The sequence below is a fragment of the Zootermopsis nevadensis genome, unplaced genomic scaffold, assembly GCF_977971745.1.
Source record: "Zootermopsis nevadensis isolate Lab colony 2312 unplaced genomic scaffold, Znev_1.0 Znev_ptg000001l, whole genome shotgun sequence".
Lineage (NCBI taxonomy): Eukaryota > Metazoa > Arthropoda > Insecta > Blattodea > Termopsidae > Zootermopsis > Zootermopsis nevadensis.
In genome coordinates this window covers 18,094,166-18,107,703 of record NW_028259133.1, presented here as the reverse complement: position 1 = coordinate 18,107,703, position 13,538 = coordinate 18,094,166, and the positions used below count along the sequence as shown (strand labels likewise).

Genomic DNA, 13,538 nt, shown 5'->3' with positions numbered 1-13,538 from the left:
TGTCCGATGGCATCCCTGGATTGTCTCTGCTAAATATAGCAGTCGCAACGATTGGCGTAGCGACGCTCAGCGTCGGCATGTTACAACCGTTGCACATAGCATTATGAGATTTCTGTTACGTTTATTTGCGTTTCGGAGTCGGCGTCGCGACGCTCTGCACTTTGGTTAAGGCGAAATTCTTCAATCGTGATTAGTTTCTGAGCTACGGGGAACGCCCTCAAATGGAGTCGAACTCAGGACACATTTTCCGGAGTTTTGTCCCATATATGATCTTCTGGACTCAAGAAATAAGCATGCCAAGTTTGATGTAAGTAGATAAAACCGTTCTCGAACTATAATCGAACAAACACCCAAACCCATAATTTTAACTTGTGTAGGCGGACTTCGCCTTTAAAGGGTTAAACACCCTAAGACGGAAGTGAAAGCTGAATTCCAGAGCTTGTACGGGAGCGGTGAACGTTTAATTTATGTGTGTGACTTTATATTCGTGGATCGCATATTCATAGACCTGTAAAATATCCTACATTTTAAAATAAATTTATCTTTCGTGTTTGTGTAAATGGGACGGTACAGCGTGAGATTCGGATACCGGCCTAACATCGGACTTAGCGAAATAATTTTTCTGGTTTTCTTTCTGACAAATTGCGGTGGTAGCACTTTAAAATGAACACACGCCCCTTTCTACACACATCCATCCTTATTCATGAAGCCTTATTTCCGGGTTTTTTCCACCAATAATTGGTACAGCTTATCATAAATTAAAATAAAAAATCTTCGAAGGATGATGAATTTTCAGAGTACATGTGACATTGTTGCTTGGAGCTGAAGTATTCAAGGTTGCAAATTGCGTGGGAAACGTGTGTGGCAGGTGAAATCTTAACGCGGACGTGCGCTTCGTGTAATCACACATCAAAATTTTAATTTAACCTTGACTCCCCCCCTCCCTCAGTCTAGCAGTGTTGGCATTGCAAGAGGGAGAGGCCATCTATTAAACATATGAAGGAACACGACATTGCAAGGAAGGAAACGTTGCTATTCAAGAATTTCATTACATTTATAAAAAAAAGGCAAGTGAAAATTCTTTGGTTAAGTCACTGAACGCTTTTAACGAGACGAAACAACTTTAGGATGAAGATTTCTGTCTTCTGGTTTGTTGCGCTGTGTAGTCTGGTCGATGAATCGCCCTGATGACGGAGGCAGTATGACCTCTGAAACGTTGGTAAACATCGACCAGACTACACAGCGCAACAACCCAGAAGACAGAAATCTTCATACTCATCGCCCTGATGATGGAGGCAGTATGACCTCTGAAACGTTGGTTAACATCGACCAGACTACACAGCGCAACAACCCAGAAGACAGAAATCTTCATACTCTGATGACGGAGGCAGTATGACCTCTGAAACGTTGGTTAACATCGACCAGACTACACAGCGCAACAACCCAGAAGACAGAAATCTTCATACTCTGATGACGGAGGCAGTATGACCTCTGAAACGTTGGTTAACATCGACCAGACTACACAGCGCAACAACCCAGAAGACAGAAATCTTCATACTCTGATGACGGAGGCAGTATGACCTCTGAAACGTTGGTTAACATCGACCAGACTACACAGCGCAACAACCCAGAAGACAGAAATCTTCATACTCTGATGACGGAGGCAGTATGACCTCTGAAACGTTGGTTAACATCGACCAGACTACACAGCGCAACAACCCAGAAGACAGAAATCTTCATACTCTGATGACGGAGGCAGTATGACCTCTGAAACGTTGGTTAACATCGACCAGACTTCACAGCGCAACAACCCAGAAGACAGAAATCTTCATACTCACCGCTGTGAAAACCTCAAATCTTACAGCTTTAGTATATTTGCAGTGACTAACTGCTTAACGAAGTCTTTCATTGTATCACTGTATGGAAAATATTGTGTTCAGATCGGTTTACTTATTTATTAGTATTTATTGAAGAGGTTTTTTTAACACGAAACGTATAAGAACTGTAAACTCGCTCCAGTAACTCGTCTTTGCACCAAACCCCTGCGAACTAGGCTTTAAGGACAACTAGGATTCAAGTTGATTCTTTAAATAAGAATTTCGTGTTGCAGTAATTCAATTTCCAGCAGCTTTTAACTTAACTCTTTGCTCTTGTGTGTACTACACGCATTTTTAACATTGAAACTAGATGGAGGTCAGTGGTTAGCTTCAAGCCCCGGACGCTTTATCCCGGGAAAGAACATGATATGCATTGGATAGGAGGCTGTGTGGATCTCAGAGTCGGTCTTTGCTTGTTTCAAAGCTTGAATCTCTTCTATCCCTGTCTGTATGTCTGTCCGTTACACACACAAACAAACACGTTCACAAAACGCAGTCATTGCACCTGTATCAGAACGTAAGTCCCTACCAAAGATAATAGTAATTAATATATTCTCTCTTAACCTACAATTTTTTCAGACTAATGAGATGTAGCCTTTGCTTTAAAGATTACTGGCAATAAACCTCCACTTTTCGTTTGCCTTGGGTTGTTAAAGTGGGGAAGAAGGGAAGAGATTTTTCTCGTCTGTATATTGTAATAATAATTGTTATGTTAATAATGAACAAACAATGGGCAAGCACTAACCTGGTCTGACGTTCTTGGTGGACTTGTAGTTATAGCTTTCGCCCGGTGCATCATGGGAACATGAATGTTCTCAGGGTTCGCCCCATGGGGCAATTCCCAGTTGCATGGATGGACTGGTTGCAAGAGGAAATAGTTGGGGCTCATAGTTTACGTAAGAGATTATTGTAGGATAATAAAGGTACTGAGCTGCTTATTGGTAAAAATAAAGCTAGGCAGACATGGAGTAAGTCTTTTAGCCCTGTCTATTATTTAACCCGGATGTTCATTGCCGTGTTCACAAAAACCAGCCAATGGACCCCGTCCTGAGCCAACTGATTCCAGTCTGCACTTTCCATTTAATAATATCCTCCCATCTAAGCCCGAGTCTTCCAAAATAACTCTGCTTGCATGTTTAAGTTCTTTGATGCGTGCTGTATGTTTAGCCTGTCTCATAACTGGTTTGGTCACACATAATTTAAAATTAAATTATTTGGTTATTCCGTCAAATCACAATGTATTTAAAATAAGATAATTAAAATAATTAAAATATCATTCTGTGTTCCATATCGAATAATCGATTTCCAATTGGAAATCGATTATTCGATTATTTTAAATACATTGTGATTTGACGGAATAACCAAATAATTTAATTTTAATTTAATAAATCACAATATGACGCAACTACACTATTTCACACATAATTTGATAAAGAGTAAGCCCTTTAGATCATAAAACTCCTCATTAAGCAGTTTTATCCAATCGCATGATCTTGTTGGCTTGTCTGAAGGCGTGTCAGCATCTATGGCGAATTCGGTAACTATCAAATTGAAATGAAGAAACTGTGCCCCAGCACGGTGAAATTTATATTCATGCCGTGGGTACGCGTAACTAAGACAGTCAATGTCTGTCACGCTTGATTGGACGAGTGCGGAAAAAATTTAAATTAAGTTACGACGGTGGCGACTCTGGTAGCATTAGCATTAAACAGCATTAGTTACTTCAGATTTTTTATATTTTTAGATAAAAATCGGCTCTTCCTACTGGTCACCTTCCTGTCAGCTGATATGGAAACATATCCAGTTTCCAAAATGTCTTGTTTTAAAAATCCCCGGACAATAGACAATGCCCAAAACAATAATAATGATAAAAAGAACTGAATTTTATTTCAATATATTCATTTATTTAATCGTATGATCATTTATTCGGTATTTTATTTTATTTAATTTTAACGTTAACTGCAAATCTAACAGGCCTTCCTGTTGAGAGGGGTCTCTGTTATTAATATATGAAATGGTTATTTTTGCGGGCCCGATTTAATTTGTCGTGGGCCGCCCGTTGCAAACCATTGCCAAAATCGATCTCTCTTCTAGACATAGCTTGTCCTCTGGTGGCAGAATATTGAAATGTGTGCTGTAGTATAGGTTTCACCCGTGCAGATGGCAGCAGAGTAACTTTCACCATATTCGTCGCATACGTCGTCAAACAAGCTTTCGTATTCTAATTTCGTTTCAATTTGTTACGGAATTCTTTTCTGCAAAGCGAGGGCAGCTTCCTTACGTAAGGTACATCGTTAAAACTGATAGCTCGGGAAACACAATATAAAACCAATCTATAAATTCATTCCAGAAGATGTGTATGAACTTATCCTTGGTTATACAGCGTCAAATGTGTTTCCATATAATTAATGTAAATTAAAAGACTTGCCGTTGGCTGATCTCCCATTTAAGGATTCCTGCGGAATTCCCAAAAGACAACCTATAACATAAAATTTAATAAAAATCAGCCCATAGTTTCTCAAGTCATGAGATCACGGTATAAAAATACTCTCTTTAATTAGCTTTCAAGCTATAAACCTAACAAAAATGAGTATTGGGAATGACGTATTTAAGTTTTCTTTTCAATTTTGACTAAAAGAAATTTGTTTATAATAAAATATGGGTAAATGACCATGACAAGAAACCAAAATCAGCATCGAAGTAACTGTATTACCATAAGTAATAGGCCCAAATCATCCACGTTTCTTTCAAACTACAAGTTTCCTTAAACAAGTTAGGACAGAATAATAAAACATTAAAATGCGTTGGAAGGATAACAATAAGATGGATCTTTGAAGATGGGTATTAAGGACGAGACACTACATTCAAAGCATCCTTTGCGTAACGAATAGAATATTTGAGAATTTCAGCAATTTCGTAAACTCTATGTGCCATATAGAAAGGTCTTCAACTCTGTGCTGCCCTTCACTAACCAACTTCATGGGACAGAGTCTTTGTCGAAAAGCTGATAGTTTTGCAGATGGTAAAGAAATGTCACATTTTATGGAAAGTCAAGTTCCAGTGCCAAATTTAGAAGAACTTGTCACTGGGTTCTACCCTGAGTCAGCTGAATCAAGTCAAAGCCTATCCATTTTAATATTATCCTTAGGTCTAAGCATTGTGTCCAAGGTAGTATCTTTCCTTCAAATTTTCGAGCAAAGTGCTGTATGATTTCCTGGTCTCAGTGATACAAAAATACAACCTTTATACATTTGGCTTTAAATACTAACAGAATGTCTCTTTATTTGAAGCGTGTGTGATATGCTTTTATATTCTTTGACACTTGTACGTAAGCGTTACAGTCTTGATGCGAGAGATGACCTACTGATATTACCGGTCCCCCATTGTAACGTTTCCGCCTTGTGCAGTAGTTCATAATAGTCTCACAATGCACAGAGAAAGTTTTCGTTAAGATGTCTTCGAGAACAAGGTGTCTGGATCTCACTTTCATGAGAACAAAAATTATAACGCGAATTGACCACAGCGTCCAAAAATAGTTTTGTCACCTTAGCTTCGCGAGAGGTGACGCGCTAAATCTCGGAGGACTTCTGCGTTTTCCGAGGAAAAGGCTGTAACGGTTTTCAGATAAGTGAAACGCGGTCATTATTTCAGAAATATAATGACGCTATTGGTAAAGAATTGCTGTATTTATTACGGCCTAATAATATCTTTAACCGTATGAGAGAAAGTCGCATTGCTTGGCCTTGTTTGTTTCGGAAGACAATATTAAAAGACGCACAGTGTTACGTAATTGTACGTGTACTCAGCTGTGACGTATAAATACGCGAAGGCGCATGCCTCGGCGCGTTTTTGGTCGATACCCAATGCAAGAAGACCCGAGCTCAGGAATACGAGTGTTTGGGAGTCAAGGATAGTGTTCGCTTGTCGTCAACAGTGCGAACACAGCATCAGGAAGGGTGTTTGTGACATTTCAGTGTAAGTAAGTTGTGATCACATGTTGGCTATTGCGCTGTTGTTAAACTGCGTAAAATAGAGTGAATGCATCGTGTTAACTGTTTTTTCACTTTGGGGGAAAAAAAGTGGTTCACTGAAAACTAAAATTGGATAACATACGGAAATGTATTAGTCGTTTCTAAAATTAAGTAAGATATTCTTTTATTATGAAATTAACATTTATTTACGACGAAAATCATACTTTATACGTATATATCATGATTAAACTGCACATATATCAAATTATAATTATATCCATAAGTAGCTAAGATGTGGTCTTAAAATAATCGTCTAGTATTCGTTACGTTTTACTTGTAATTTAAAATTAGACACAAATGTATAATATTTGCCAGACTTTAGTTTGTTAATACTGACCTTAGAAGCAGTTTAAGATGCAAGGTTTATTTTTTTTTCTTAAGGTTTTGGAATGTTGTCATTTACAGTACAATTACCACGCCATTGTCTATCGCATATACACTTTCGTACCCTTTGTATGTTTATGTTTAAATTCGAACATTTATTACGTTAAAGTGTTCGTTATAGGAGCCTGTAATTTAAAGCAAGATACAGCGATACGAACCATATGATGAAGTGGAGGGATAGCTCCACGTATTATTAACCTTGATATTCTATTAATATGAATGACTACGTTCATGCTATGACGGCTTTACGCCCTGATCACATTGAACAGGAGGCTGGGTGGGCTCCAGAGTCTGTCTACAAGCGTTTGAGGAGAGAAAATTGAAGCCCCTGCCGGGAATCGAAACCTGGTCGTTCAACCCATAACTTGTCACTCACTATATATTATTCAGTGATCACTGGTAAATATAATAAACGAGGATCCGCGTAATATAGTCGTAATGCAGCTCAGTGTAGTCTGGTAGAAGTTTACCAACGTTTCAGCTGTCCTTCCTGCCGTCATCATCAGGGCGATTTTTTTTAAAAAGCTTCTACGCGTTTGGCATTGGTGATAAACGTTCCTCCAGGCACTGTTCGAGACCTGTCATTAACATCGGTGTTCTGAATACTTTCGTGGTATTTGTGTATTCAAAGAAAGTTATTTAGATGTGAGATTTGAGGCTCTTGGGTTTTAACGTCGTGAAGACTCGTGTCCTAGAGGAATAGCATCGTAACGTTCTGTATGTCACTGAGCGTTACTTTTGAAAGCGGTGGGACTAACATTGTGGGATGAATCTTTCACATTGCAGTGAATGTTATTTTCATGTAAAAGCAACGTCTGTCGGGTATCGCCTATCGTCTGCTACTTGTTGCTGATTGCTCCAATGTGAATCTTGTTATAACCTGCATATAAAGCAGGCAGTTCCAATGTGCGCGAGCCTTAAATAATAATAATAATAATAATAATAATAATAATAATAATAATGTAAACTTTTCAAAATCACTCCACTAGATCTCCAGGTACGAAATCTAATAGTATAAAATAATTTTTGATTAGTGTAAGTATCTCGAAAACCGTAAGACTACTGGAAAAATTGAATCATTTTTCTTTAAATTTAATGACTGAAGATGAGATGGTATGTTTGAAACGTTAACATGTACCCAGTCTACACGACTTTACAACCAAGAAGAACAACATTATGAAGGCTGATTTCTTTTCTTTAAAACGTAAAGGACGGACGGACGTTTAAAATAATTCTCGAGATTTGATAACACCACGCACACATTTTAAGCATCTCTCTCGAATTAATCATCTTAAAAAAACAGCTCTCTAGGTTTCATGTAATTGGTGAATTTGTTTGTAACATTTCACTGCTTTGTGTGAAATCTTTGCTTATATTATGTGACATCTTATGACTTATTCCACATCCTATTGTAGTCTTACTAACTTACGGATCTGTGGAATATAACAAAGATGTAAGATGTGTGTATGTCTTTATAATACGTCCTTTATATGAAGTTTATTTCTCTTTGGTCCACGTTTTCAGCAATTATGAAGACGGGCAAGAACACTTAAAGGTTCTGGTTGCGTATAGCTAACAAGAACTGATATCGGCTATGTCCACTTGGAATGTTCCTGTCAGTTGCAAGTTTAGTTCTTAGAGACGGACATCCATATTTCCAGGAGTACGTGCATCTCAGCATACAGAACAAGACATCCGAGGTTAGTTTTAATGTACGAATATCTATTTATATTAACGAAAACTTGCTGATTTCATGAGCACAAACTGAATTTAAAACAGTTTGCTTTAAATATTTATCTACTGTTTAAATCCACGGAAAGACGTGGCTGCAATACAGGTCTTAAGAATTTAAACAGCCAATAATAATTAAGAAGCTACTCACGTGACAAACTGGTCCAATCGTTTGCGTACAAAAGCCCTGTATATTATCATTAAAATAAACAAGGCGATGTTGGAACAACAAAATCACATCGCATTGTCTATAAGATGAAATCCTTGGCTGTACGACGGCTAATAAAAACACTAAATAAAGCAAAGCCGATGGGCAGACGTGAATATCAGTCAATATTTGTTTCTGTTGTCATTGATTTTCGAGTTAAATTACAGGCATGTGGATTGTGGTCTTGTGGGTTGTGACGCCTCGTCGTACTGAATGTGTTTACCGACGTTTCGGAGGAATGTATGGCTTCTGTTTCAGCAAAGAAGGCTTTCATAAATACACAGCGTCATAACCCCGAAGACCAAAATTCAAATTTCTCATCGCTTTTAAAACCTCACTTTTCTACCAGTCCTCGTTACTACTACTTTACGCGCCTTCCGGCTTTAGCAGTTTCGTAATACTTTTGAGGGGAGGGGGGGACTATTTGATGTGACCGGTGTTAAGTTTTTCTGTGTGTTTAGAAGTGGAAGGCCAAGGATTTTACACATACAGCAGATAAATTATAATATCCACATATATTGTGTAAATACAATAAAACCATAATAAAAAATATGACTTATTTGTAAACATTAGAAATTTATCAAAAGTGTAAAAGGACTGTGTAATCAAGTTATCTATTTAATGCTGCTTTAAACTGGGCCTTCTGTTATAATACTTGTGAGACTAGTTGGTTCAATGTTGAAAACGCTGATACCTTCATGTGTACGGCGTTCCGTATTCGTTAATTAAGCCAGAAAACCGGAAGAAAACCTTTGAAGTCTCAGTACGAACTACTTGATGTGGTCTAACACAGTGGTATTCAACCTGGGGTACGCGAAAACATCTTATGGGGTACGTGAAATTTAAAAAAAATATTTTATTTTATGATAAACACTGAATAATCAGTAATGTAATTTATTTAATTTATTTTAGATGTAGATTATATACTATGTATAACTTGAATTATACACCAATAACTTTGGGGGTACAGAGTTGAAGAGAAATTATATCTGGGGGTACGCGAACAAAAAAGGTTGAATACCACTGGTCTAACAAATCTTGCAGTTCTATTCAGAAAATCGTCGCGCTCTGATGAACTTCAACATCTCAATTCTGTACCACCTAAGTTCTGCTGCGTGACACATATTGTGTAAGTAAGTAACATTACATTTACGAGCATATTCTGTTCGTGTGTTAGAATTGTTTGAGGTTTTATTTTCCTTTAGTAGATTGTGTTCTGCTGAGAATAGAGAACTGAGATAACCACGAAGTTGGCTGGCGACAGTGACATTGTTCCATGCAACTTCTAAAGACAGGAATATTCCTTGGGAAGAAGGGTACAGGGGTCTATTTTAGAGCGTTTCTTCGTGTTTTAGTGTATGATATTGGGTTAAGACCTGTTAATGAAGTGTAGAAGTTCAGGAGTGGAAAACGGCATGAGATCTCAGATTCTCACGGCGATGGGTATGAATATGACTGTCTTCTGGGATGTTGTACCTTGTAGTCTGGTAGAAGTTTACCACTTTACCAGGAGCTGCCTCCATCATCAAAGTGATGAGCATGGAGGCCGTAAGCTCCCTCGAAATGCCAGCCGATCTACTAGACCAGTTGTATTCAACCTTTTTTGTTCGCGTACTCCCAGATATAATTTCTCTTCAACTTTGTACCCCCAAAGTTGTTGGTGTATAATTCAAGTTATACATGGTATATAATCTACATCTAAAATAAATTAAATAAATTACATTACTGATTATTCAGTGTTTATCATAAAATAATATATATTTTTCTAAATTTCACGTACCCCCGGGGGTACGCGTACCCCAGGTTGAATACCACTGTACTAGACTACACGGTGCAACATCCCAAGAAACGGCCATGTACTTTGTGAAATTTCAATTCGAATTTGCACTGTTATATTCTTGTAAGAGTAGTCAGGAATAAACGTGCAATAAAACATTTATGAAATTAATTGTGTTGCAGGTTAGGGGAAAATTGGCCTTTTATTAAACAGGGAGGCTGAATCAAAAGTAGGTGACCTAATGCGTAGCTTTCCTATGGGCATTGCAGCGGTGATATCAACTGCTCGTGCGTAAGATACCAAAGTATCCATGGAAGAGAATCCCAGCTACTCAGATACACCCAAAGGATCCCCGATAATGGTAAAACGGGAAGGACTTACGGTCATCAGTGGAAGTGTACAAAAAGATAAAGAGGTATCAGAATCGACCCAGAAATCTATACATGACATTTGTCAGACTTCAGATGATTATGCCAGTTGTGACCAAAATACCTTTGTATCTTTGACCACAGATGAAAAATACGACAAATCCTTAAGCAGGGATGAAATTAGTGTTGAGACAAAAATAATATGGGACGTCGTGGGCACGAAAAACAAAGAACTTAATGGTGTAAATAGAAGCGACATTTCAGCCTTGAGATCAGTTGCTTTAAATATTATCGTGAACTCAGTTTCCCTGAATATCTCGGGTAGTGGGTCAGGAGTAAGCATTAGTGGAGTTTGTTCAGATCGACAGAACGAGTCTGAAGTGAATGCTGTAGGAATTGACATAAAAGAACATTCCACAGCTGAGGTGAAAGACAAAAACCACGTATCCTCTGAATGCGAAGAAATTTGTGACGAAAATGTTGGAAGAACTGAGATACCTGTCGCAGATTCAGAATGTTTGAAGACAGAGGATGCAAGTTGTAATTCTGATGTCAGTAAGACTAATGCTGTTCCTGATCCAATACTTCCTGAATATCTCAGTCTGCTTCTGGAGGGCATGAATGTGTGCGGAGACTCGGGGTGCCCTATGAATCCCAGGCCAGAGTGGGTTGACTTGGATAAATTCCGAAGAGGCCAGTGCGTTGCCATGAAGTATCTGTTTGGTCTTATGTTAGCCGAAATGCTGTCTCTTATGTTAATCCTTAGTTACCCTCATGGTCTCCACCCACTTGTCTTCACGAGAAAATCTGATACTCCTTTCAAATCATTCAAGAGATATCTTTCTACATTGATACGAGTTAGATCGTGGTATTCCGATGACATCTGGAAGCCTGGTACAGAAGGTCACAGAAATGTTAACGTAGTTAGAGCGATGCATGAATCTGTCAGACAGGGGCTGCATAACACCAAACCTGAAGACCTCCCTAAGAAAATAAGACTCTCAGGGAATTCCAAGTGCGTGTGCAAAGACGCAATATGGAGCCCTCTTCATGAAAAGATATGTGAAGACTTTCAGGTATCCTGTCCATACCCTCGTCCTAACCAATGTCCTTTTCTTGACTACCACAGCAGTTCTGTCTTCGTGAATCAGATGGACATGGCAGTTGCTCAGTTCGGGTTTGTGGGACTCTTCGTTCTGTTTCCTCGTAGGTTTGGTGCCCATGGAATTTCCGATGAGGACATGGATGCTTTCGTTCACCTTTGGCGTTGCCTGGGGTACGTATTGGGTTTAGAAGACAAGTATAATTTCTGTAACGGTGATTTAGAAACTGTTCGACAGAGGAGTCGTGACATAATTAATTTTTGGGTGAAACCTAATTTACGCGAAGTTTCTCGTGACTGGGAGCACATGGTGCGTTGTATAGTGGAGGGAGTCAGCTATTACATCCCTGGAATTACGTTTGAAATATCGCTTCTGTATTTGTGCAGTTTGCTGGGTATCTACGCCCCCAGGCTTACAGCTGCACTCACATTCACGCAAAAATTGTTTTATTGCCTGATGACCTTTACATTTTGGGTAATTATGCGTCTACCAGGTGCCCATTCCTTTTACAATTGGTTACTAAGTATGACAATAAGGAAAGCCCAAATGGCCTCACCCGAACGACTAAGAAAACTTGAGCACAGAAAATATCCCTACGAAATAAACGCCAATTGCACTCGACTGTGACACTGTGAGGCCTTTTAGTGTAGTTATAGAATCCGATCTCTCCCGTCCCTTATACAGATATTCTGGAACTGTCTGTTATATCAAGATAGAAATGTATTTAGCTAAAAAATTCAGCTCAAGCCAAGCCTCAGAGCGGGCTGTAGTGCCTCTGTATTATCGTTATTAATGTTGTTGTTATTATTATTATTTCTCCTTTCACGGGTTTTTCTAGAACTTTTCCTCTTGAGTTATTGGTGAACTTTAACACTTAGGCTTTAAGTTTTTGGTTGTAGCATTTTCCTTATAAAATGTGGTGTTCCTAACATATTTGTTTTTTTTAAATAGAATATATTAAATATTATTAAAGATATATTTTAGACCATTAGTTGTAATTGTTGTGGTTCAATTATTACCAATGTACCTAATCCAGCTTGTCCCAAACTGTGGGGCCCGAAGACATTTATTTAAGAAAACTGGATTCTTTTGGTTCATAATATGTGACCAGCTCTTGTGAACTCAGTAATAATCCCCCGGGCTCCACAAAAAGTCAAATAATTTCTTGGTGACATTTCATGTTTGTAGCAATGAGAACGAAGACAACTGCCTTTTGGGATACTGCACCATAATATTGAAAGCAGTAAGTACTTCTGAAACGTCGGCCAGTTTCTACCACACACTACAGTGCAATATCCTTATTATTAACTTGTTATTAACTTTAAAACCGTATATATAGACGCCTCTAACTGTGACAGTTCTCGCTATATTTGTGCCTTCAACCTGTCTATAACGCTGCATATATAGAATCCCCTAGACGTGCCTAAAACCGGCTAGAAAGGCGCTTATGTCCATGCCCCTTAATATTTTCTGTAGAAGCATCTACGTATCCAGTCTCATAATACTAGCTACACAGAGGGCCGTGTTGCTTGTGATGCATACACCAGAGTCCATGATATTTGTAAGAAGACGCCACTGTACACGTCTGTATCCATACCCATAAAATTAACTAAACATAATTTATTATATAATTCTGTGTTACCGGCTGCATAGATACCCGTATGCGAGCCTATAGTCTTAGTTATGTAGGAAAGGAATGAATAGGGGAGTCATTTTAGCCAGTATTAAGACGTGGAAACAACCAATATTATAGACGCTGCTAGGGGCCGCTAAATAACCAATAACAAACATGCTTGGATAGAGGAGTCAATATAGCCAGTATCATAGAGACGTCTCTGTATAAAGTATAATATGGATGATTAAAGGAATCTATCGATCCAGTATTATAGATGAAGATAGAGGCTTATATATAACCAATATTGCAGTGCCGATAGCGGATTATGAAAAGGAGTATTAGACGCATGAAGAGAATGTGTAGCCAGTGTCAGAGGGAAGGGTATTGCAGTGATAAAGAAAATATTTACTAAGGGAATTTTCTTTTGTTTGTGTTGGCAATCTT

General features: G+C 38.4%; 1 protein-coding gene across 3 annotated transcripts in view; it reads left to right on the top strand.

The window, feature by feature from the left end:
• LOC110830529 (uncharacterized) overlaps positions 1-12,470 on the top strand; it is a 30,980-nt gene extending 18,510 nt beyond the window's left edge. Inside the window, exons 1-3 of one of the 3 annotated variants that reach the window (XM_022065564.2) lie at positions 5,452-5,852; positions 7,817-7,992; positions 10,191-12,470. In XM_022065564.2, the coding sequence (XP_021921256.1) occupies positions 10,319-12,106 (1,788 nt within the window). In that variant the 5' untranslated portion in view covers positions 5,452-5,852; positions 7,817-7,992; positions 10,191-10,318 and the 3' untranslated portion in view covers positions 12,107-12,470. Of the gene's footprint in view, positions 1-5,451; positions 5,857-7,816; positions 7,993-10,190 lie in introns of those variants that run through there. The other 2 variants (XM_022065566.2, XM_022065565.2) reach the window with 2 other exon arrangements.
• The last annotated feature ends 1,068 nt before the right edge of the window (positions 12,471-13,538 follow it).